Here is a 27,494-nt window from a genome sequence, read left to right on the forward strand (position 1 = left end):
ACAGCACTTTAGAAACTTAGCAACTCCAGAGGAATCTACAGTCTTAGAAAATAGACAATATCACCAGCAAGTAATAATATTAAAAAGGATTAATTACAGAGATAGTGAAAGATAAGAATATACCACTGGCCACACTAGAAGAACTACAAAAAGGTCATCAAATCAATTAATAAAGGAAAATCAGCTGATATCTATGGAATCACTGTCGAACATATATTGCATGCAGGAAAAAATTTGGAAATGTTGCTACTGAACCTCATCAACATAATATTCAAAAAAGGCAAGGTGCCAGACATGCTAAAGGAGGGATTACTCGACCCCGTGTTTAAGAACAAAGGCGAGAAAAACATAGCAACTAGTTACAGAGGAATCACTGTATTACCTGTGTAAAACAAAGTAATAGAAACAATTGTGAAAGTAAGGATCAACCCAGCAGTACTTATAACACAAAATGTAACTCAACGAGGATTTACAGCAGGGTCAGGACCGGCAAATGCAGCATTACCGGTCGAAGAAAAATACCGTGAAGCCAAAGATAACAATCAAGAATATGAACTTGTACTGCTGGACGCAAAATCAGCCTTTGATGTAGTTATATATTCCCATCTTATGAAACGGCTCTATCATGCTGGAATCGATGATAAACACTGGACAATCATTCAGAGTATGCAGACAAATGCAACAAGTGCAGTTAAATAGAATGGCAAAACTTCCGAGCTATTTAATGTACTACAAGGAGTACGCCAGGGAGAAATCCTAAGTACGGATCTATACAAGCTTTACATCAATCCTCTACTTAACATGCTGGAAACATCAAATTTAGGATGTAGAATTGGAAATATACTCTGCAATACTAGCGCATGTGCAGATGATGTCGCACTTATGAGCAAAAAGACAACCGATATTCAAGTACAAATCAATATGGCAAACACCTTTGCCGGCATGGAAGGATATAAACTACAGCCAGAAAAAAGCGTCGCTATTAACATCAAACCTAAAGCCTACAAAGAAAGAAACGCTGCTGGAAGAATATACATTGAATGAAGCTATTATGCCAAGAGTTGACTCAGCTATGCATTTAGGAATAATCCGAACGAACTCTTTGAAGCAAAATATCATAGCAAATATTGAGGAGAATATAAAAAAAAATGAACAATAAGTGCTTATGCTCTACTTGGCAGTGGTTCGTGAAAATGGACTGGATATGGAAACTATAATACACCTGTTTAAAATCTACATCTTGCCGGTGTCATTATATGGAATGGATCTATAAACACCACAATCTCTGGATCTAGAGAAATTGGAAAAATTTCAAAAGAAAATGCTCAAGCAACTGATGTCACTACCAACTAATACACCAGATCCTGCAATTAACATCTTGTCGGGAATACTACCAGTAGAAGCACAAATACACATAAAGGTTATGACCCTATTCATAAATGTATGTACCCAACCCAACGAAAGTTTAGAAAAACAACTAGCAAGGAGGCAATTGTGCATCAAGTCAATGAATAGTAACAGCTGGTTTATTGAAGTAAAAAACAATCATGCTAAAATACGATCTAGGAAATGCAAGTGAGTGGCTTGAAATTCAGATGAAAAAGGACGAACTGTTAAATAAAGCTAAAAAAGGTATCAATGCCTACGGGATTGAACGAATAACATCTCTAGCTAAGCTCTATATCGGCCTTCGATACCTTTACAGTGATATATTCATGCCAGGAAAAAATACATCCAATATTGCGAATCAAGCACCAATCTCCAAGAGACAGCAAGAGAGTACATACATTTACCTTCATCAGGTACGCCCAAAGCCAAACATTTGAAATTGGAGGATGTACAAGTACCGAAACCGTTGAAGGGCTATATGTCAAAAATACCCAAAATAAATAGCCAAATTCATCTAAAGCCAACTTTGCCTGAGGGAGTTGAAACGTTAGTTTCTCTATAATTTCAAAATTTATAAACGGATAATTTTAGTGAGATTTGTTAAATCATGTCAGTACCGGAATTCTGACTACAGATCTGATGATACCCTCGGATCGGGGACTGATAGTCCACCAGCAGAGGTATTGACCCAGTGATGTGAAAAAAATGAAAAACAACTAATTTCAATTTAGGACCCCAAAGTTTTTCCTTTATAGTTTGTTTGAAAAAATTCTATTAAGGTAAATATCATCGTTTTACATCGTCAATGGTTAATACAGTAACTTGAAACAAGCTAAATCATAACTTATTATATCTTAAACTGTTAATTTGCTATAATTCTCAATATCTTTCTATACATATACTATGTTCTATTCCTAGTCGTTATTATTAAAAAAAAACCATGTCATGTACATACATGATTGTTGTATTTCACACGGACATGAAGTCGGCTACATATAAGTTATGATGCTTGTTGAGTTATTCTAATATTTAATAATTAAACTAGCAAAAGAGGAAGGATATAATATAATTTACATGCCGGATGTAATAACTTAATACAATCAATTTGATATCTACCCTCAATGTTTTTCAATGTTGTCCGGTTATTCCAATAGTTATTATTGTATCGAAATCACAACTATAAGAGAGCTCATTTAAAACCACTGGGTCGATGCCACTGTTGATGGAGTTTTTATTTCCCGAGGGTATCACCAGCCCAGTAGTCAGCACTTCCGTGTTGGCATACATTATCATTGATATGGTCGTAATTATAAATTAACTATTGACAAAACTTTGAATTTTTGAAATACTAAGGTTTTTCTGCCTCTAAATAGATAACCTTAGTTGTATTTGGCAAATATTAAGGCATGTTTAGTCCGCAATGCTCCCCAACTTCGTACTTTATTTAACCCTTTTATCTTTTTTTTATATATTTAAGTGTCACTGATAAGTCTCTTGTAAACGAAACGTGCATCAGGTCCTTATATAAAATCGACCCTCATTGTCAATTTATAGATGTAAGTCAAGATATGAGGCAGACTTAACTGTATCTGTTGTACCGTTTATCTCTAGTTCGATAGATAGATGTGTTCAACATAGTCACCAAATTTTGAACTATTTAGTGAGAGAACATCATCTATTTAGCGGAAAGTAAAGTTAAAGGATATTGCTAACTTCTTTCCTAACAACTTCATGCATGCAGTCAGCCTCATAATAATAAAGGAACAAGTCGGCAAGAGGAGTGAATGTAAGTGATTATAATCGAGCGTACGGCTTTTAATAATTAGAAAAACGCATACCGTATAGTCGGCTGTGCATTAATTTCCAAAGACAATATAAACAAGATCTATATTTGATTTGCAGTTCAGGTCATAATTTGCACCAATCCTTTAAACTTTGAGTAATAACACGTCTCATTACACTTGGTTTTTTTTTATTAAAATATTTCGCAGCTATATCTCTCACTCCCTTTGCTTAAGCTGTTTTATGTCTTTCATAGAAAACTAATATTTAAAATTTGATCGGCCGGTACCATTTCCTTATACCTTAAACCTTGATATAGTGTATTGTGCCTTGTATGAATGGGGCTGTTCTCCGCTTATTTAATTTTATGAATGAGGTCGTGACGTCAGACGATTCGTGGCGTTAGAAAATTCAAAAGAACAATATGAAATTGATATAACTTAATTTAAGGGTTTGCATTTGTATATCTGCGATTCAAATTTCTTAAAATTCAAATGCAGAATACAATTATGTTGTTTTATTTAACTGGTTTTAGCAATTAACAAAGTAAGCATGAAAAACAATCTTTAGTATCAACAACGAATGTTGGTGACTTTAATATAAAAGTACCTAATAGAAATACTTATAAGGAAAACTACTGAAACAAATATCAGTAGTGACAAACGTTTTTTTTTTTTTCTCACTACGTAAAAGATTGTTTTTAAAGTTTAGACAATTAATGTTATTGCTGCAAATAAAATTGTATAAAGACGAATGCATCAGCTATAAGTATTCCGGAAATGACTGAGGAAATAATCAGGATAAGTGCCACACGATTTTTCTTTCTAGCTTCTTCAAAATGTCCTTGTGCTCTTGCATCATTTGCCTGCATTATAAAATGGACCATGATAAGATAATGAAACATTATGTGATCTAAAGAGGAAATTGTACTAATTAATAAAAAGATATAAGAGGAATAGCATAAAAAAAATCTGAATAACAACGATTGTTCCGGTAAAGCTTACTGATTTTTATAAGCTTGAAGAAAAAGTGAAAAAGAATCCTATAATTTTGAAATACAAAAACAAATTGTTAACGCACGTTCGATTTTGTTCATTGAAGTCAAAATGCAATGTGCAAGAATCCTTATATTAGGTCAAATGTATAAACATTAGTTCAGTTCGGTTAGGAGTGGTTTTAGAAAATATGTTTGATTGAAATATTCATATTAATCTGATGTACAGTAGTTGTCGTTTGTTGATGTGGTTAATAATTGTGTCTCGTTTCTAGTGTTTTATATAAATTATACCGTTGGTTTCACCGTTTAAATGGGTTTTTCTTGGGGGGTGGGGGGCTTTATACCTTGCTGTTCGATGTGAGCTAAGGCTCCGTGTTGAAGACCGTACTTTGAATTACATGTTTTAATAACTTCATTTACAGACACATGTAGAAAGTTGTATTTTTAAATCATTTCAGTACTGAAGTATTGAATAATGGTGTTGTGCCAAAGCTATTTAACTGAATTTACTTTCGTGATAGAAGTTATTACGTTGTTTAATGAAAATGCTTTGTGTATTTTTATATTTCATAATTCCCGCAATATTTTGGTAATGATTTTACCGGGAGTTCGTAGCACATTTTAGGTTGTCATTCGCGACTCGGATGTTATGCGGAGTAATTTTCATAGGAACTGCATAACAAATCATTTATATATGTTAAAGTTGTATGAAATTACCTTTTACACATTCATTTATAACGATAATCTTTCATAATTGTAGTCTTTTGCTATACAGCGTTCATGTTTACATTGTAACCGTTACCCGGAAGTAGGGAATATCTATTTTTGTGTATTCACTTTGTAAACTAGGTCGACTATAGTCAGTTTCAAATTTGGATTGCCAACGATCAGCTGCTTTCAGAAACGAACTTCAGACTATATATAACTTCACAGATTAGTTATTTTATAGGTAATTAAACACATAGAGACTATTTAAATACTATTTTTTTGTAAATTGCAATACATTTAACATTTATTTCTGTGATAATAAACGGAATATATTTTACACCAGTTTTTCATTCATTGCTTTGAAATTAATAAACTTAATAAACGGTCGGCGTTACAATTGGTGACAGCGGTGAACGAATTTAATTTTTATTAAATTGCCACTGAAATTCTTTTGATTTAAAAATTATTAATACTCAAAGTGTAACTTGATACACAAAGAGTTTTAACAAAAACGGGGAGAAAAATAAATAAAGATAATTTTTAAAAGTATAAATGAAGAAACACAAAAAGTTTATTTTAGACTTAAAGTGTTATTTAAAAAAAAAAGAATATATTTTAGTGAACACTAAAGAGTGACTGACATTCAAAGGTGTAATATTTAAGTATTTTTAGTGAACACTAAAGAGTGACTGACACTCAAAGGTGTATTATTTAAGTATTATTTAGTGAACACTTAAGAGTGACTGACACTCAAAGGTGTATTATTTCATATATATAAGTGAGCACTAAAGAGTGACTGACACTCAAAGGTGTATCGTTTTTTCCATTTAAAAAAAAACAACCATAAAGGTGAACACTAGAATGATTTCTGATATTTTAAAGTCTAATAATCATTTTCATAATAAGAGTAACTGATACTCAGCAGTAAAAAAACCCAACAAAAACAATAAACTTGGGCAAGATACACAATCCTCTGTAGTGCACAGATTTATTAAAGCATTACACACAGTATATTATAAGATATAAACCTTGCTTTTGCCCAAAGTCAGTATGAATTTACGGAATAGAAGGCTACCATTGCCGATATTTTCAAGTATTGAGGGAAATTCTAGAATGACGCCAAGCTTACATACATCCACAGTTGGGACAACATCCCTAATGCGCCTCGAAATGAGGAACCCAAAGGCACGTGTAAAGAAAAAATCTCTGTGTAGTGATATTGGACATGTTTCTATTTTTAACAAATGACTGAACTTAATTATTTGTGGTGATTAGGAAAGTAGAGGAACATAGAATAAATGTGTAAAAACTATGGAGCTATTGAATGTGTTCAAAGTATTAAATTTTCAAAGAACTTATTGTGTTAAAAAGGGGATATTTTACCACAAGGAGCCGCATCACAAAAGGATGTTCGGGGTTTGCTAATTTACGGAAAAAGTAATCTCACTTCGTACCCCGAAAATTTCACCACTTATGTGAAAATGTCACAGCTTCGAAACAAGCTATCATACATATCCAAGTTTACGATATGGACTGAGCTACAGGAAAAAACGTTACCATTACCGCCTATGTAAAAACAATTAAAGATATTGAGCCAGTTCAAGCCGGTCCATCTTCATTAAATATGGGTAGTAGTAATAATTCATTAGGCATTGTTTCAATAAATAGTCAAAGTTCACATGCATATACAACTAGTCCACCTATTCAAAGTACTTATAGTTTTCCGTATGGTGCACAGAGCACACATGCCCCTGTTCAAAGTGCACCGAGCACTAACATGTCAAATTATAGTGCACTGAGCACACATTTGTCTAATCAAAGTGTACAGAACACTTTTTCACAATCAAATAGTGCACTGAGCACAATTGCCCATGTTCAAAGTGCACCGAGCACTTACCTGTCAGATTATAGTGCACTGAGCACAAATTTGTCTAATCAAAGTGTACAGAACACTTTTCCACAATCAAATAGTGCACTGAGCACAAATTATCCATACCACTGCGCCCCAAGTGCAATGAACATTCCTCGTATTGTACTGAACACTCAAAATAAAGCAAGTATTGACATGACTTATGACCAGACTGTTAATCCACCAAGAATGGTATCACGCAGCGACACACATATCTACCCACCTAGTAACACCATGGATACTAATCAGATAGAAATGACTGAGAGAGAAGATAATAGAAGTTGAAAGAGAAAGAGATTTCCTATGGCAAAACAGTCAAACAGATCAACGAATGCCAAGTAGGGAAACAAGAGGCAGAACAGAGTCAATGTAGAGCACGCAGGATGGATATCGATCAAGATTGCCCTTTTACAACGGCAAAGAAGATTGGAGCACATTTCTTATGCAATTTGAAATCATTGCAGACAGAAACAACTGGGATCCAAGGCGCCAGGCTGAAGAAATATTGCTAATCCTGAAAGATGAGGCTGCAAATTTTGCTGCAGAGCTGCCTTATGACACAAGAAGTTCATTTGGACTCATGTCCAGAGAAATGGAAAGTCGTTTTGGTGATAATTTGCCAGAAACATACAGAAAGGAAATGCAGACAGTCACTAAAGGTTACAAAGAATCAACCAATGAGTATGCAGCACGTATACAGACAATGGTGAAAAAAGCATATCTAGGAATGAATCAACAATTGTTCAATAGCATTGCCATAGAACATATGTTAAATGGGTTGCCAGATCAAAGCGTAGCATATGATGTTCTGACGAAAAGAGCAAAAACAATGGAGGAGACTATCAACCTTGTCGCATGGCATACAACCTGTAAAAATGGTATAAAGGGGAAAAATCAAATAAGACACATAGAAGTAGAAACAGAGGACAGTGATGTCAATTACAGTACAACTGAAAAGTTAGATTTACAACGAATTGGCGGGAAACGTTTTGTGTCTGAAGAGAGGCTGAATCAGTTTGGGAGGGAAATTAAAGATAGCATAACTACTGAGGTTACCAAGTCCGTTGAGAGAATTATGGATGCCAAGTTGAACACCCAACAAGCACCAAAGAATTTTAATTATCATAAACAAAATCAGAGAAACTTTGATCCAAGATCAAAATGGCAGAATAAAGACCGTTTCCAGACACAGAAACAGAATAACAACAGATGTTATAATTGCCAAGAAGAAGGACATTTTGCGAGATACTGTCCTAAACCGAGGCAGAACCAAGGAAAAAATCAAGACAAAGAGGAAGATTTAAACTAAAGAGGGCTGAAACTGACGGCCAAGTGTCAGCCCACAATAGTAAAAGTAAGACAGAAGTAGTAAAGATAAACCAGACAAGTGATGATCCAATAGAAAGGATACTGCAATGTTTGTTGCTTAGAGAGAAGAAGGAGGAAATGTTGAAATTTGCTAGTGGTAATCAAAAGCAAGATTTTGTTGCTGAGTCTGTGCAAAAGGACCAAGGTCTTTCTTCACATGATGAAAATGGTCAGAATACAGGTGCTGATGTAGATGTGATATTGAACACTAAAGAGGAAATTGTGATTGATCGCATAACAGCAGCCAGTATAAAGGTACCAATGGAGGTCAGCATTCAGAAAATCAAGGCTGTAATTGATACTGGGGCAGAAGTTACTGTATTAAATGAAGAGATATTTTTCCGCCTTCCAAAAACAAACAGATCAAAGTTAAAACCAGCACTGAAAAACCTAGTTGTTGCCGAAGCAGGGAAGCAAATGGAACCAAAGGGGTAGCATCAGTGACGTTAACACTTGGAGACTTACAGTTTGTCTGGGATGTATATGTAGCACCTATAGGTGATGAATTATTGTTAGGCTGCGATGTTCTTGATGAAATGGATATTACAGTTAACTCTAGAAAAGGAATCCAGTTGAATGGAAAATGGATAGAATGTGAAGTAAAACGCAAGTCGGACTTAATTGCCAGAGTAGTCTTGGATTCGAATTTCACCATTCCACCATCTTCAGAAGTTATTCTTTATGGTTGCGGTCAAAATCAAGAGTTGTTAGATACCCGGTATTCCATGATACAGCCTGTTATAGAAGACAGCATGAACTTTATGGTGGCATAGACTTTAGTTGACCCCTTCATGAAAAATATTCCAGTTAGACTGATAAATTTAGATTCAGAACCAATACGTTTGAAGAAAAACTATCTTCTTGGTGAACTTCATCCTGTTGATTACATAGAAAACATGTTTGAACTTGAGAATGACAAAGTCGAAACTTTGACAAGCAAACAGTTCAAGATATGTAAAACACATGAGTTATCCAAAGAAAACTTCACATTGTCTGAGACTATAGAAAAGGCAAATCATACCAGAAAAGTGGGAATCAGAGATATTGATTTGTAAAATCAATGAGCTGAATGGTAAAAAGAAGAAAAAGGCCGAAAATCAAATGTTGCCAGAACACCTCAAAGATCGTTATGAAAGAAGCAGTAAAGACATAGAGAGTGAAAGCATAAAAGAAAAACTAGCTGAAGTTTTACAGAAGAACAGTATGGCTTTTGCCTCTTCAAAAACAGATTTGGGAACATGCTCCCAAGTCAAACATAGAATTAATACAGCTGGGGCTGCTCCTATTAGACAACCACTAAGAAGAACACCAGCAGCATTTGACAATGAAGATAAGAAGAACCTAGATGAACAATTGGAACAGGGGATAATCCAGCCATCTAAATTAGCATGGGCTTCCAATGTCGTACTTGTTCGGAAGAAAGACAACACTGTTAGGTGGTGCTTAGATTTCAGGAAACTGAATGATTTGACCATTAAGGATGTCTATCCGTTGCCTAGGATAGATATGTGTCTGGATTGTCTGGCCTCTGCATCTCTATTTAGTTGCCTTGATCTTCAGAGTGGTTATTGGCAGTTACAGTTAGAAGAAAAAGATCAGCCAAAAACAGCGTTCATCACAAAATATGGATTGTACGAATACTGTAAAATGCCATTTGGTTTGTGTAGCGCACCAAGCACGTTCCAGAGATGTATGGAGCTTATCTTCAGAGGATTACAGTGGAAGACCCTTTTAATATATCTTGACGATATTATCATCTTCAGTTCAGACTATGAAGAGCATTTGTCCAGACTAGATGAGGTATTTCAACAACTAATCAAGGCTGGTTTAAGACTAAAACCATCCAAATGTAACCTGATGAAGAGCGAGACACTGTATCTTGGACATATTATAGGAAAAGATGGCATAAAACCAAACCGTAAGCTTATTGAGAGTGTTAAGAACTGGAAGGTACCAACATCAATGAAAGAAGTACAGAACAACTATTACAGGCAATTTATTAAAGGTTTCAGTGAGATAGCTGCCCCATAAAGTCATTTGACTAGAAAAGATGTCACTTGCTCAGAAAAGTTATGATAATTTGAAAACAGCCCTTTGTACCAGTCCAGTATTAGCATACCCACATCCAGATGGAAAATTTGTCCTTGACACAGATGCCTCCAACATTGGTATTGTCGCAGTGCTTCACCAAGTACAAGACGGGAAGGAAAAAAGTGATCGCATATGCTTCAAAGAAATTAGATAAGACTCAACAAAGATACAGCGTCACAAGAAGAGAACTCTTAGCCATGGTAACATTTGTCAACCAATTCCGACACTATTTACTTGGCAGAAAGTTTATCGTCAGAACGGACCATGGGTCTCTGAAATGGTTATTTGGATTCAAAGATCCACAAGGGCAACTAGCCAGATGGATTGAAACCCTTTCACAGTATGATTTTAAGATACAACACCGTCCAGGCTTAAAACACCAAAATGATGATGCATTGTCTAGACAAGAACATGATGTTTCAGTATGTAATCATTCTACAAACAGTTCTGAAGACACCTGTAAAGCATGTGAACAGATAAATGAGCAATGGAAAAGTTTCAAGACTGAAGTAGATGATGTAAAGGAACTGAATTATAAAGTCACAGTAAGGGCTGTGGTAACAAGGTCTCAAGAACAGCCAGATTGGTTGGCAAAATATTCAGTTAAAGAAATGCAGGCGTTCCAAAAAGAAGACCAAGATCTATAATACTTACACCAATGGAAAAAAGAAGGAAAAATACCAGAAAGAGAATTGTGTGCCAGTTTAAGCCCAGCCACAAGGAGATATTGGTTAAACTGGGAAAATATTGAATTGATAGATGGTATTGTTTATCAGAAATGGATATATGCTAAGAGTAAACTAAATCATTTACAGTTGATTGTTCCACAAATATTAAAGAAGGATATATTGATCTTGAGCCATAACACCCCTTATTCTGGACACATGGGAGTTAAGAAATCCATAGAGAAAATGAAGACAGTTTTTACCTGGTACAAGATGAGTCAGGATATAACAGAACATATACAGAATTGTACCATATGCAACAAAATAAAAGGAACAGGGAAAAAACCAAAAGCACCTTTGATGGACTATAGAGTGGGATACCCATTAGACAGAATTGGTATAGACATCATTGGTCCACTGACATTAACCAGAAAGAAGAATAAATTTATACTGGTTATAGGCGATTATTTTACCAGATGGATGGAAGCCTACCCTATACCGCATCAGCATGCTGACCTGGTAGCACCGAAACTAGTGATGGAATTTATTGCTAGGTTTGGCATACCACTAGAACTTCATACAGACCAAGGAAAGAACTTCGAAAGTGACCTATTCAAATCTGTTTGCAATTTATTTCAAATTAACAAAACCAGAACAACTGCATATCATCCGTCATCAAATGGTTTAATAGAAAGGTTTACCAAGACTCTTGGTGGTATGATCAAGACCTTTGTCAACAAGAACGTAACAAATTGGGATGAATACATTAATCTCCTGCTAACTGATTACAGAAGTACCCTCATCCGGCTACAGGGTTTTCACCAAACTACATGATGTTAGGTAGAGAGGTCAATATTCCTCTGAACTTAATGTTCAGAAGTCATGAAAACAGAACTCAAAACAACGAAGATTACATTGCAACAATAAATTCTCATTTTCAAAACGTCTATGAGATTGCGAGGGAAAATCTAAATGCAGAAAGACAAAAACGTGACCATGACACACGATGGACTGACAATAGATATGAGTTAGGGGCCTTGGTATATAAATTAGACAAAACCGTAAATAAAAAGTTTCGTTCCTCATGCATGGCTTGGTCCTTTTGTAATAACGAAAATTCTCAGCCCTGTTGTATATGAGATTCGCGGCGAATTCCGCACTGAGGTAGTTCACCATGATCGACTAAAACCCTGTAAGGAAAACATGCCAATTTGGTCAAAAGCAAGTTACCAGTAGAATATTTAAAATATGTAAATTTTAAAACAAATTTTTAATTTTTGATAAATTTTTATTAATAGAATGTCAGACGTCATAGGAACCAAAGTATGGAAGTGTAGGCTTTGTGATTTTGAACATTTAAACAAGAAAGGAGCTGTGCAACACTTTATGTTTAGACATACTCCAAATAACCAAATATCATTTTTATGTAATATCTGAATAATTAGCAAAATAATTAAAGAGCTATATGATCATAACAGATCTCAAATTAAGAGCCGATCACCTTAGGTAAACATTCCTTGAGGGAGTTGAAACCAAAGTTGTTTTAATAACTTTATTTACAGACACTTTTAGAAAGTTCTATTTTTAAATCATTTCAGTACTGAAGTATTGAATAATGGTGTTGTGCTAAAGCTATTTAACTGAATTTACTTTCGTGATAGTAGTTAGTACGTTGTTTAATGCAAATAGTTTGTGTAGTTCATTTTTATATCTCATAATTCCCGCAATATTTTGGTAATGATTTTACCGGGAGTTCGTAGCACATTTTAGGTTGTCATTCGCGACTCGGATGTTATGCGGAGTAATTTTCATAGGAACTGCATAACAAATCATTTATATATGTTAAAGTTGTATGGAATTACCTTTTACACATTCATTTATAACGATAATCTTTCATAATTGTAGTCTTTTGCTACACATCGTTCATGTTTACATTGTAACCGTTAACCGGAAGTAGGGAATATCTATTTTTGTGTATTCACTTTGTAAACTAGGTCGACTATAGTCAGTTTCAAATTTGGATTGCCAACGATCAGCTGCTTTCAGAAACGAACTTCAGACTATATATAACTTCACAGATTAGTTATTTTATAGGTAATTAAACACATAGAGACTATTTAAATACTATTTATTGTAAATTGCAATACATTTCACATTTATTTCTGTTATAATAAACGGAATATATTTTACACCAGTTTTTCATTCATTGTTTTGAAATTGGTAAACTTAATAAACGGTCGGCGCTACAAATGGGATGAAATTAAATATCATTTTAGGTTGACTGTAGGTGTGAGCATGTTCGGACTTTTGAAAATTGAAGCAAAGAAACTGAGTTAGAAAACGACTGCAATATTTACAGTTTTGTATCCCGAAAGAATCGCAAGAAGCGTTTCAAGAGTATTCAATTTGTTTTTTAATCTATTTTTTCTAGACGAAATTCAACAACATAGAAAGATGGCGTTCAGTGGTTGTCGTTCGTTTATGTTTTAGATATTTGTTTTTTGTTAATTTTTTGTACACAAATTAGGGCGTTAGTTTTCTCGTTTTCTCGTTTGAATTGTTTTATATTGTCATTTCGGGGCTTTTTATAGCTAACTATGCGATACGGGCTTTGCTCATTGTTGAAAGCCGTACTGTGACCTATAGTTGTTAGTTTTTGTGTCATTTTGGTCTTTTGTGGAGATTTGTCTCATTGGCAATCATATTATTTTTCCCAATAGACCTAGTTTATACTGTAGAGAGCAGTCTAGATTTGAATTAAATCATTTTTGTTCCTTTTGGATGATTTTCAACTTTCAATCAATGTGCTCACGATTGTGTAGTATGTATAATGTATTGCATCTATAGTAAAGACTGCACATTTACGATTAACTAGTAACTAATATACTTTTTGGTATAGATACCAGTATGCTTTAGATATCTATTGAATCTAATATAAGTACAAATTTATCAAAAGCCATTATTGATTCTATTAATGTATTTATTGTGATTGCTGATTACACTATACACGAGGGAAAAGTAATTAATAAAATCAAAACTATTGCATTTGTTAAATTGTACAGTTTCGTGAAACCAATAACAGTAGAAAGAGATATTTGCATTATAAAAGCTACATGTACCTGAAACTTCGTAAAAATATTGGAAAGATAAAAAAAACAGTTCCAATAACAATTGCTGATTTTATCCAAATATATGCCCTTCTATTATATCTTCGTACTGCATCATAATCACAGCGTCTTCTTGCTGCGTTTGCCTACAAAAGAAATACTATTTATGCACCAGTTTTAAAATAGAATGTTTTAGGAACAAATGACAAACATGACAAGATCTATTATTTTTTTCAAATGCCTTTTTGAAATCTTTACTGTCAGAAAGATATGATCTTTTTTGCATTTGGTACAAACTAGTCGAAAGGGCTCGGTTTACATCGCCCTTTTCTAGGTCCTAAGTCTAATACAAACACTTTTTTATTTTTCTGACAGTGACATAGTATTTACGTGTTTTGGTTATTATCTTTAAAACTATAACAGAGCAATTTAAATCCGAAAATATTATATGCTTGTCATTTCTACAACAAATGCGACTTTATAAAAGGTGTTATATCCATTTGACAAGGATGCTTTAATCTCTTTTATCATGTTTATACAATATCAAAGGAGATATACATAGTTCAAAGAGAATGATCGAGTATAAAATAATTTTCATATCTTTCAAACTAAATCCAAAATATTCTTTCTTTTTTAGCTTTATTTAAAGTATTTAGGGTTTTTGATTAAGTATTAATTTGATTTGAATATGATGTTGACCTGATTTTGAGTTTTAAGCAGGAACGGATACACTACTATTTCCCTCATTTCTTAAGTACAATTCTCTCCAAATTGAGGGTCAGATTTGTTATTCCCAATATAAGACTGTAAAATGTCGGTAACGTTCTCAAAATAGTAGCCCCTTTATTGTTTCTTAATAAATTCCTGGGGGTTTATTGCCGGCAATTAAAAAAACAATACTGTTTTGAGTATTATTAGGATCATTTCATTAATTAACTTCCTGGTTCAAATCGAAAACACAACTTCAATCATGTTTTAACTGATTTAATAGACGGATAGATAATCTTGAAATAAGTCAACAGATGAAATTCACTTTGATAAAAAATATATATATATATATAATTTTACTACAATATTAAAAAATTGATGTATTGATTCATTCTTTTTTTTTTGTCTTGAATATTTATTTATTTTAATCGAAAGAGATAATCGTGTCCGCACTGTACTGTTTGTAGTTATGGATAGAATGCAGTCGGGAGAGAATTGTAAATTAAGAACTGATTTAAATAACATGAAACCATTGATTTTAATAGTTTTCTTACAATTCATTTTATTCAATGAACATAAATTATAGAACGAACTAATTGCTGAACGCCATATGCGGGAAAACAATAGATAATCAATTGTCTAAACAACCTCTGTTTTTTCATCTTTGATTCTTCTACATTTTTATTCATTCTTGTTTTTGAATTCTAAATGATAATACGTCGAATATTCAACACTTACTTCAATTGCCATACAGATGGCAACCAAACCAAATGGAAGGCAACAGCAGACACATGCACAAATAGCAAAACAAAGATAATCGGCTTTGTCTTGTGGATCTATAGATCTCCTCTGTCCCTAAACATTAAAATACGATGTCAAAGATACAAATCAAGGTAAACAAATTGAAACTTATGGAATTACATGAACTCTAAATTTAAAGGATCGAGACTTGATTTGTCAGCATGGTCACCGTATACTAATATGCAGGTATCACTAGCTATGCGAATACACAATCAGTCAGAATATCACAATTAGGAAAACGACACAATCGAAAAATGTACAGATCAAATAATAATTCTGTTATAAAAAGTTCCAAACGCGCGAAATTATTTCCCTGATGGTTTGAGACACAGGCATAGCGTATATGACAAATGATTCGTGGTGTTGACTGAAAATCTGAGCACACATCTGTTTATGAACTCCATAAAGTATGAACATGAACGGACGCAGCGTATTAATGCAATCGTAATGCAATGGGGTAGAGGGTAGGATACTGCTGAATAATGAAAAGTTGACGATTGTTAATTGTAAATTAAATATTATAGTTTAATGAACTGTATCAGAGAATGTTCTGAGTTTACAAAAAGAAGTCGACCAGCGATACTAAGTGATTTATCGACAGTCTGTTTAGATAGCAATCCACCAAACTCAACAAATACGCTGTTGATAAATAAAATCTAGCAGTTTGGTTATTATGAAAAAATCTCTTTTAGTTGAAAAACCTCTACCTTCTTAACATTTATCACAAATTGTGTACATTAGTGAGCAATAAGACGGGTGCCACCTGTTGAATATGACACACAATGACCTTTCCAGAGCAGCGGCGATCATCCAAACATTTTGTAGATGTTTGTTTTGTCAATATGAAATAAAAATATGTGGTATGATTGCAAACGAGACAATTATCTATACGTCAAATGCAAATTACATGAAACACGTGATTTGTATTATCGCCTCCTTTTATAGAGACTTTTGTAAAAACAACAAGTAACGCGCAATGTTAATTGTATTGATTTTCAACCCGAGAAAGGAAATTACAATAGCTAATGATACGGATAATAAGTACATCTAACAAAAAAATATTCATAGATATAATAAAAATAATTTTTAGGTAAAGTTGTCATACGGTCATCTTTTGGAACCTTTTTTTATTTATTTCAATACTAATTTAATTGATTAATTAAAATCATCGGTGCTGATCATGGCATAGCAAACTCATAGATTATTAACTACAATTCTCATGCGGTATTGTTTGAAAACACTTCAGGGTAACACCACGAATAAAAACCGACAAAACATGCAATATCGGTATCATAGAAGACATATAAATAATAATTAACCAGGTAACACAAACTTAAAAGTTTATGTGGAACAATAGAAACGTGTTAGAACCTCAAATCACATTTAATACTATATGCACGCCTCCGGGTGCGGGAGATTCTCGCTACATTGAGGACCTGTTGGTGACCTTCTGCTGTTGTTTTTTTCTATGGTCGGGTTGTTGTCTCTTTTGCACATTCCCCATTTCCATTTTCAATTTTATATAATCGTGGCTTTAGTATATTCGTTACTTTATACTCATCTATGTCTATTTTACTTGATGGAGACTGGAGATTCCTGAATTCTTTCCCCTATTTCCTTTTTCCATCCCCCTTACTCCCAGCGGAAAATCTTTCAAAATTTTCAAGCATATCCTTATTCTCTCACCCCACTTCAACTGTTCCCATCCACTGACTCGCACTTTTCTCCTTCTGGCTCCTGTGTCCCGTCCTCTTATGTTCCTGTCCCATTAAAAAAAAGCCTGCAAACCCCTACTTATAAATATACAAGTAACTTACTTTTGTGGCAGAAATCGTTAGAGTTTGATTCTCAGATAAAAATGGATCGATAGAAGTTGATGACGTTGGTTGGTCTACATTTACTGGAACGATATTGTAAGTTGGTGCATTATCTGTTTCAACAAATATATGGCCAAATGAAGTATATTGAGGTGGTGGATCCCCTTCATGAATCATCAATGGAACTAGTGTGTAGGCAGGAGAAGATTCCGGTTTGGTAAACTGGTGATTTTCAAGTAAAGTATCTGACGATTGCTTATTGTCATCTTCTTCTTGATATATTGATGATTTATCAGCTTCATCTGGCTGTACTTCAGTGGATGGATATGACTGAGGCCTATGTTCGTTCAGTGCAATTGGAGTGTAGTATAAAGGCTGAGCTGCAAAAGTTAAGATTATAGTTACATGAAAGGAGATTTTAAAGGGTACAAACAAGAATAATTTAGCTTAAGCTGCAAGTCCAAAATTGATGCTGAATGAAACAGAAATATTTTATATACATTTTAGTTTAAATTATCACCATTCTGTTAAGATTGATTGACCAATTGAGTGATTGATTGTTAATGTGACGTCTACTGACAAATTCTTTATTTATGGAACGGTAAATGTATAGTCATTCAAATGAATGAGAAGACAGGCCAAGACAAATTCCTCTATAAAAGCTCGCATGGGTTTTAGTGTTATGAAACAAGCAGAACAAATGGTAGGGCCTAGATCTCCTAAAATCCTTAATATCGGTTTAACATGTTTATTTGTGTTTGAATAAAAATGGTATATTTGTCAGGGGGAAAAATTAACACCCCTACCTTTAACCCTCTACAAAATATCCTTTCATTTTCAAATATAGTTTAAATTTGAACAAGCAACGATAAACACCTCCTACAAATACATATCATGGAGATTTCCTTGTGAATTTATCCTTTAAAGGATTCTAGGAATGTAGATTATATGTATTTTTTGTGTATGTCCTTGTTTTGGTTAATGGTATTAAAAATTAGACTACGATCCTACCTTTTGTGATTTTGAAATTTGCCTACCATTCTCCCTATGTCTTTTACCTAGAGACCCGCGGTCCCCGTTTATTTAATTGAGGAAGTGGTCCCCGTCCAGTCACTTTTTATAGTAAGGTAGGGGGAATTAACATCGAATGTTCGTCACTGGACGTCAAAAAACTATAAATCCAACAATTACTAGTACCTAATATGAGATATGCGTCTCTTTACATTTAACGATGTGTCTATCAATAAAAGAGAGGCAAGAGATACCAAAGGAACATCCAAACTAACAAGTCGAATACAAACTGACAACGTTAGGGCTAAAAAAGAAAAAAACAGACATACATACAAATCACAAAGTAGATGACGAAAGACTGACCAACACGAACCTCATCAAAACAAGGGGTGATATCAGGTGCTCTGGAAAGATGGAACGGGCTATGTACTGTAGTTACGACATCATGAATATATTTAAAGGCAACAGTAGTATACTGCTGTTCAAAAGTGATAAATCGCTACCATCTTTGAAACGGACATTCTATAACGGTCAACCAACTAGTGAGGTCGTCCATAATATTTACGGTGAGATTATTTCAACTTTACCACGTGGAATTCTTATAATTCGTCAATCAATCAGCAAACAAACTATCAATAAATACTATTTACTTTTAACATACAGTAACAGTAACGCAATTTCAAACGAAGAATCACTTGAATATTGTTATGTTTTAACCCACTTTTATCCTCACTTGCAATCTGTGAAGTCGTCTACTTGTTTAAAATGTGTATTATCATTTATCTCAGCTAATTCACATACCTTTTAATTAAACGGTGAATCTATGTTTCGTAATGTTTCTTTACAGTTGGGATTGAAAAAAAAAAGACAATTAGAAAAATAGACAAAGAGAAACAATAAAGGGTGATGTTGGAGATTCCAAAGGAAATAGTCACCAGGATAAGCACTTTTAAATAAACCCCAGTAGATGGGCAAACAGTTTAAAACAGGAAACATTATCAGGAATACAAGATGTAAAAATAGATTATAATACTGAGATCATCAAATACTCCTTGTGAGACTGTTGACTTGAAAACTAGATGTTTGACCAATTTCTGCGTTTCTCAAAAATTACCTTAGCTTGAATATTATATTGAAAACGCTATATGATATAAAGAATAATAATAGCTAAAGTATCCAGTGTAGACGATAAAGTGAAAAGCCAAAATAAAACAGGTGTTTCCTTATAGCAGTTTTCTTTTTAAATAAAGATTGTTTGACTAGTTCACCATTACCATTAAAGTAAATACGTTGGATTCATTATTATTTATTGGATACCAATTTTCGTGGTTTTCGTGTGTATAGGTTGAACCACGAATTCAAATGTTCAACGAATTACACATTTTCTAAAGGCTTTTAATGCAGAGATTGGCAAAACCATGAAATCAAATACCCACAGAAATGCAAGTTTTCCACGATCCACGATAATTGATAACAATAAAAATAAAGGAATCCACAGTATAAGCAAATAGAAAGAAGTCATACTGAGAGGAACATATATATATATATTACATAATAAACAAAAACCAAATTAAAGTTTGTCAAACCACGACCGTTTAAATGGTCCCACATAGGGTTAACCACATAAATAAACAGCAATTCAAGATGTACAAAAAATCTATATATTTGTTACAGTTTGTAAATATAGCAATCTAATTGAAAACCGATCTCTCATCGCTCCCGTTTTCTGATATGTCGCGTGGGAGATCTAACGAAACCAGCTTTGAGGTCACATGTGAGTGACCTTGTAGGTGTGTCTTTTTCGACCAATGAAACTGAGTCTTCCACGATCTTGAAAGTTTATCGTAAGGTAAAAGGATGTAACTCATTTTATATACGACGAAATCGTTAGTCAAAATAATTCATAAACTTTTTTGATTGGCTTATCAATAAGTCGTCAACTCATTTGCATATCATTATAAATTCATAACTTCTAGTTCACTCACATGTGACCTCAAAGCGGGTTTCGTTAGATCTCCCACGCGACATATCAGAAAACGGGAGCGATGAGAGATCGGTTTTTAATTAGATTGTAAATATAGCTGTTTTAGGGAGATATACAACATTCATTTCTTGTGTTTGCCTAATGGTTCCCAGATATTATCTCTATATATCATCTCGTAGGGACATAATTTTGGAATGTTACCAGTATAAATACACACGATTAGCGGTAAAACTGAATTCCGATGAAGACCAACAGTGAAGTGTGGGGAAAGATAAAATTTTAGTATAAGTTTAATCTCCAGGAAGTTCGGGGCATATAAATGTTTAAAAAATGCCTCAGAGCCCTATGATTGACATTTGAAAAAAAAGTAGTGCATATCCGCTTTTCAATCCAGGAGGTATTTTTTTCGAAACTGCATAGTAAAAGTGGTACAGTTTTAGTCGTAAAATTCGTTCCTATGGGAAATTGCATTGTCTATATTTACAAAAGTGCAATAGATATGACTTAAAAGATTAACTAGTGCCTTCTAAATGTTCTTTTTTTTTTAAACTTTTTTACTATCATTATATTAATGCATGAACAGAAGGAATCGCTAATGCTCTTGCCTTATAACCTTTTTTTTGTCATTTATTCATAAAACGTATGTAAAATTATTGTAGAATATCAAAACTACAATGTGGATTTTTTCAGAGACTAGTAACACAAGATTGGTCATGTAGAAAAACTAATCTATCTAATATGAATAGGGTAAACTGGATAAATGTCCCATTTGACACTTTATTTGTCAATTATATGTTTATAAACATTATCAAAAAGTAAAATCACAAAAATACTGAACTTGGAGGAAAATCAATTCGGAAAGTCCATAATCACATGGCAAAATCAAATAACAAAACACATCAAAAACGAATGGACAAGAACTGTCATATTCCTGACTTGGTACAGGCATTGACAAATGTAGAAAATGGTGGATGAAACCTGGTTTTATAGCGCTAACCCTCTCACTTTGATGACAGTCTCATCAAATTCCGTTATATTTACAATGATGCGTTAACTAAACATACACAATAAATAAAATAGTCAAAATATGGGTACAGCAGTCATTATCGTGTAACAATTTTAAAAGGAACAATTTAACAGAACACAAAAACATCTATCTACAAACACATTCGTTGATTTGCGTGTCTGACGTCAGAAAATTTTATACGTCACATATATTTGTCGTTCAATGTACATACAAACAGTTTTAATATTTCACATAGGCAATGTTAGCATACAGGGTTAACAAATCGAAAGTATGTAAGAATAAATTTCAGAAATAGACCGAGATTTATAATAGTCCAAAAGTTATATAGAATTTATAAGAATCCACAAATAGTTAATTCTACTACGCGATTGAATGATTTTGATGTTTGTGGTTCAACGTATTTTGTAATTCATAATAGAAATATTATCATAATGACATAAAAAAAAGAACAATATCATACTGACGGGATCTTTTACAGTGCAGAGTCACGTTATGAGAACCAAAGAAATACAAAAAGTCGCATATACAAAACACACAACAAAAAAATGAAAGATAATACAAACACATTGACGGGATGTATAAGTACCGAGCCACGTTAAACGGATATCACATAAAACAATCCAACAGTAAAAGTAATATTAAAAATAGAACAAAGACAAATGAAAGAACAATAAAACACGTTGTTTAGATGATAAACAACATCAGTACGCAGAATCTATACATCAAGAAATAACCATAATAATCGAATGTGTAAATAATAATAAAAAATATATGTTTTTAAAATGGTTATCCTCTTAAAATATTGCTTAATAAACGGCCAGTGGACTATTTTGCATCTAAATTCTAGACGAAAGAAAGGGAGTCGTTGACGAAGTAAAAAAAATGTCACACTTACCATATATTTCACTGCTGATAAATAAAAAGAAACATAATTACCCATTATACAAACATATAAACGTCAATCTAGTTAAAGAGTAGAGGAAGTGGACGTAAATACCCGTTCTTGTGATAAAAGTCTTATTTACATAAATTCATTCAACTATAAAATATTTCTTTTATTCAGCCTCGAGCTCCTGACCCGAATATGTGAAATTTCCTTATTAAAAAGACAAGATTGTTGTGCATAGTGTGTTTTCAATAGGCTTTTATACTAAACTATCCTTTTAATTTCTAATGCTGTTTCTCTGACTTCCGTGTTTTAACATCATTGATTGATTTAACAAAACAAGAATGGGTTACCTTGTACACTCTCTTATTCAAAATATTCAAATTTCAAAGATCACAATCTGGCAAATAAGAAAGACCAATTAGTTCAGTTTAAACATATTTTATTATATAACAAGTGTGGACACAGATGAGTGTGGATAGTATGTTTGGATGTTTGATAGTGTCTTATGACAAAAGGAGTTCTATGTTTTTCCTATATGGTGTTATTAACTGTGTTGCACGGTGACAACTAATCTGAGCATTAGAAGTGTTATTTATTTAATATTTTTTTTATGTTCAAGACAGGCATGGAGGAGACAGTAATTACATTAGTTACCAAATGATTATGATAGAATATGTTCTATATCTTTGATTTTGGATACATTTTGTAGCTAGGAGAGCAACACATAATAGGTTAATTTATTCACGTGTTTTTTTCTAAATGAGAGATGATATCTAGATTTGAGAACATGATATAAGGAGTCTGTAACTCAGTGATTGCCGTTTATTTATGTATTACATATTAGTTTTTTGGTTTAATTTTTTTTAACCTAAATAAGGCCATTAGTTTTCTCGTTTGAATTGTTTTATATTGTCATTTCGGTGCTTTTTGTAGCTGATTATGCGGTATTGCCTTGCTCATTGTTTATGGCCGTACAGTGTCGTGAGTGACCTGTAGTTGTTAATTTCTGTGTCGATTTGTTCTCTTGTGGAGAATTGTCTCATTGGCAATCATACCACATCTTTTTTATATGTATTTGCTTACTATTGGTATGGTTCTATTTATATTACTTTGAGGTGGATCGTCAGTATCATTAGTTATTTTTTTTGTTAAAATGTCGAATTGTTCCTCAGATTAGAATACATTTATTGGGTTTTAGTAATGGCAATGCCTGACATGATGCTTGAGGCTAAATGAGCTAGGAAGTAAACCTCTGTGCTGATTTATATCAATTCTTTGATTATATCTCCTCCAAAGCTGGTCGAGGCAAAGAAAAATTTTGACCAATATGAAAATGATTTCACCAAAAGAACCTTTGTGAGCATGCTTCAAAGACTCATAACTGCTCCAAAAGTAATCTGATAGAATTTCAAGCATGTCAGGCAGATATTATCAACATCTACTTAATTAGTCTTAATATGTCTAAATATCTAAAAAGTTATAGTATTCAAAAGGTATTGCAAAATTATTCCTTTTCATTTTTTGTTTTGTTATATGGATACAAATATAAGTGATACATGTACCAATACAATATTTGTTGTGGTATGAAAGTGTAGTAATTAACATTAACTGTAACAATGTTAATTCACACAAATTAAGAAACAAACAAATGGATGGAACAGATGCTCCACAAGGCACAGCTTTATACGAACACAGAGGTCGAACCCCGAACGGTTGGGGCTAGATTGGACACAACATTCAAGCTGGATACAGCTTTGAATTTGGATTGTGATTAAATAGTAGACACAGCTTAGGTTTCTGACACAGAATGAATGTGGTCTAATGAACTTATAATATTTTCTTTTCTTTTGAGCAATTCACCAAGCTGTTGAATATTAGTCCTTTGAAAAAAAATATACTTGAAGTAATTTTCTTTTTAATTTCTGAAATCTGAAATTAGAAAAATTTACCCCCCCCTCCCCCCAATTTGTTTTCACCTCCCTTTTCCCTTATTCCAACCAGATGCTCCACAGGGCACAGCTTTATACGACCGCAGAGGTCGAACCCTGAACAGTTTGGGCAAGTTTGGACACAACATTTTTAAAAGCTTGATACAGCTCTGAATTTGGATTGTGATTAAATAGTTGACACAACATAGGTTTCTGACACAGAATGAATGTGGTCTAAGAACTTCAACTTAAAAATTTTAAATTGGACATTTACTTATTATGGCCAATATCCAAAATCTAAATACATGGTTAGATGCAGCATATCATAGAACCCCAAGAATTCAATTTTTGATGAAATCAAATAATGTTCAACTTTCGACCCTTTAGACCTCAAAGTGGACCAATTTGACAATCGGTCCCAAATTTTAATTAAATAGTTGACACAGCATAAGTTTCTGACACAGAATGAATGTGGTCTAATGAACTTAAAATATTCTTTTTGCCTTTGAGCAATTCACTATGCTGTTGAATATTAATCCTCTCAAAAAAATGTTTGAAGAAATTTTCTTTTTATTTATGAAATCTGAAATGAGAAAAATTGAACCCCCCCCCCCCCCCAATTTTTTTTTCCACATCCCCCTTTCCTTTATTCCAAAACTGATCTCAATTCAAATTTCTAATGGAGTTTGCAACAGTAACTACTCATTTATGTACATAATAAAATATTAAAATGTAAAAAAAGTGCTTGTTATCACTGAATGGTAAAGATTGTTTTAATTTATCAGTTGGTAGTAAAAGTGAATATACATTGTATATTGTATAAAACAATGATTTAAGTTGATTCAACTACTATTCTGGACAAAGACAGATAACTCCAATTGAAATTTCTTGCTATTGCACAATATTTTGCAATTGAAAATACTTGTATAAATATACAATAGGTTTGGATACAAGTTAAAGAACAAATTCCTGGATATTTTGACAATACTGAGCTACCTCTTATTTGTTATATTTACAAGAAATCTACCCGGAAATTCGTGTTTAATTATAGTCAATTGTGTAAAGATGTTAATATCAGTGAAAATACACCTACTTCATGTAATTGCAGTAATTCCGAATATATTTATTGACCCATTTCCCATGTTATAACAGGAGATCTTAACATCGTTCAAGACCGAGAGTTAAAATCATTCCTCAGTAAAGGACCTAAATATCGTCCCCCGTCAATTATCAATTGGAATGAGTGTCGTAATATCATCCACGACTCACTCCATACTTACTGTATGAAATGGATAAAACGGGAAAAAGCTGACAAAAAATCTTTGGACTCTTTTTTTAATTCAGTAATGAAGATAGTTGATATACGTATTCAACATTTTAAGGACATTTTACTATTAACAATAACCACAATAAACCTATTTCTCGTATCAAACATAAACTAAAAGAACTAGCCAAGGAATTTGTTTTTGTCCCGGCCGATAAAGCTGCTAATAATATTGTTATTGTTTGACGTAAATTTTACATTGAGGTTCTCAAAAAGGAAATCACCAATTCACCAACATTCCAACTGACTCCATTTTCAGAAAACGAAATCTGTAACAACCATAAACTTTTAGCCACCGCTTTACAAGCAGAGCCAAATACAATGAAAGTCCCAACTATGTATTGGCTTCCGAAGCTACACAAAACCCCTTACAAATATAGATTTATTTCGTCTTCAAGCCATTGTTCAACTACTAAATTGTCTATTCTTCTTACCAGCACACTTGGTACAATTAAAAACCTTATAATAAATTGTTCAAATAAGGCCTTCGAAAATAGTGGAATAAATTACTTTTGGAGTGTCAAGAACTCGTTGGAAGTACTTGATAAATTGCATGCTTATATTGGTGATTTTGAATCTGTTCAAAGTTTTGATTTTTCTACCCTGTATACAGTACCACATTGCCTCACATTCTCATTAAGAAAAAAATCACACACCTAATTAAATGGGCATTCAAAAAATCAGAATGTGAATTTATATGTTCAAACTCTTTAAGGTCATTTTTTAGTAGCAATAAACCAAAAAACTATGTTAATTGGACATGCTTTGATACTATATATGCCCTTGAATATTTACTAGATAACATTTTTGTTCGCTTTGGGGATTCCGTATATCGTCAGATTATCGGAATTCCAATGGGGACTAACTGTGCACCACTTATTGCGGACCTCTTTTTGTATTGTTATGAGTTACAATTTATGACAAAAATAAGCAAAGACCCATCAAAACAACATCTGATAAACAAATTTAATAATACTTTTAGATATTTGGATGATATTTTGGCTCTCAATAATGACGACTTCAGTATGTATATTAATGAAATTTATCCTGCTGAACTTACTTTAAATAAAGCTAATACTAACAATGACCACTGCCCTTTCCTCGATCTTGATATCTATATCACTAACGGAAAGCTGAATACTAAAATTTATGATAAAAGGGATGATTTTTCATTTCCTATCGTTAATTATCCGTTTTTAGATGGTGATGTTCCCTTGTCACCATCTTACGGTGTTTATATATCTCAACTTGTATGATTCGCTCGTGTATGTAACAATGTTTTAGATTTTAACGAGAGAAATTTATGTATTACTGAAAAATTATTACACCAGGGTTTTCGATATCACAAACTAGTCAAAACATTTACTAAATTTTATCATCGGTATAAAGACATCATTCGTAAATATAGCTCAACATGCAGACTTCTTATACGTTCAGGTATTTCACATCCAATTTTTTATGGAAATATTCTTTATAAAGCACAAAGGTGTCAGTATTCACCTCAGAAACTTACAAACCCTTTGAATAGACTTATTAAGAAGGGATATAATTACGATACTGTTGTCAAGTCATTAAAGATTGCATATTTTGGCGTTAATATTGAGTCACTGATAAGGTCTTTGCGTCGGAACTAAACACATTTATTCTAAAAACAGTTGTTGGCATGACACGGGTTATGTTCTTCTCATATATGTTATGATGGTATGACACTAAACCCCTAACGGGAAGGATTGTGCCTGATGTTCATAATGTCACGGCCATGACTCATGTACCATACGCCGAATATCTATATGAAAAATTATTGTACGCACAGGAGCCTGAAGAGGTCTTACAAAAACTGTGTTGTTTAGAAAGAAAAACAAACTTGAACAGCGAGGCTGTTGTTATATTTATTTTTGTTACACGAAGAGTCATAATGCTTAAAGTTGATAAAAAAATATGTATTCTTATATATATTTATTGTTTTAGTTGTAGAAATTCATAGTAACA

General features: G+C 33.2%; 1 protein-coding gene across 1 annotated transcript; it reads right to left on the minus strand.

Annotated features, from left to right (window-relative positions):
• Positions 1–3,688: 3,688 nt before the first annotated feature.
• LOC143081616 (uncharacterized) lies at positions 3,689–22,368 on the minus strand. Its single transcript, XM_076257397.1, has 5 exons — positions 22,301–22,368; positions 17,343–17,722; positions 15,463–15,579; positions 14,029–14,162; positions 3,689–4,036 (listed from the first exon to the last, which is right to left on the minus strand). Exons 1-5 carry the CDS (start codon positions 22,302–22,304, stop codon positions 3,967–3,969), a joined length of 705 nt encoding a protein of 234 aa, XP_076113512.1. The 5' UTR covers positions 22,305–22,368; the 3' UTR covers positions 3,689–3,966.
• Positions 22,369–27,494: the final 5,126 nt, after the last annotated feature.

This window comes from Mytilus galloprovincialis, chromosome 7, assembly GCF_965363235.1.
Source record: "Mytilus galloprovincialis chromosome 7, xbMytGall1.hap1.1, whole genome shotgun sequence".
Classification (NCBI taxonomy): Eukaryota; Metazoa; Mollusca; class Bivalvia; order Mytilida; family Mytilidae; genus Mytilus; species Mytilus galloprovincialis.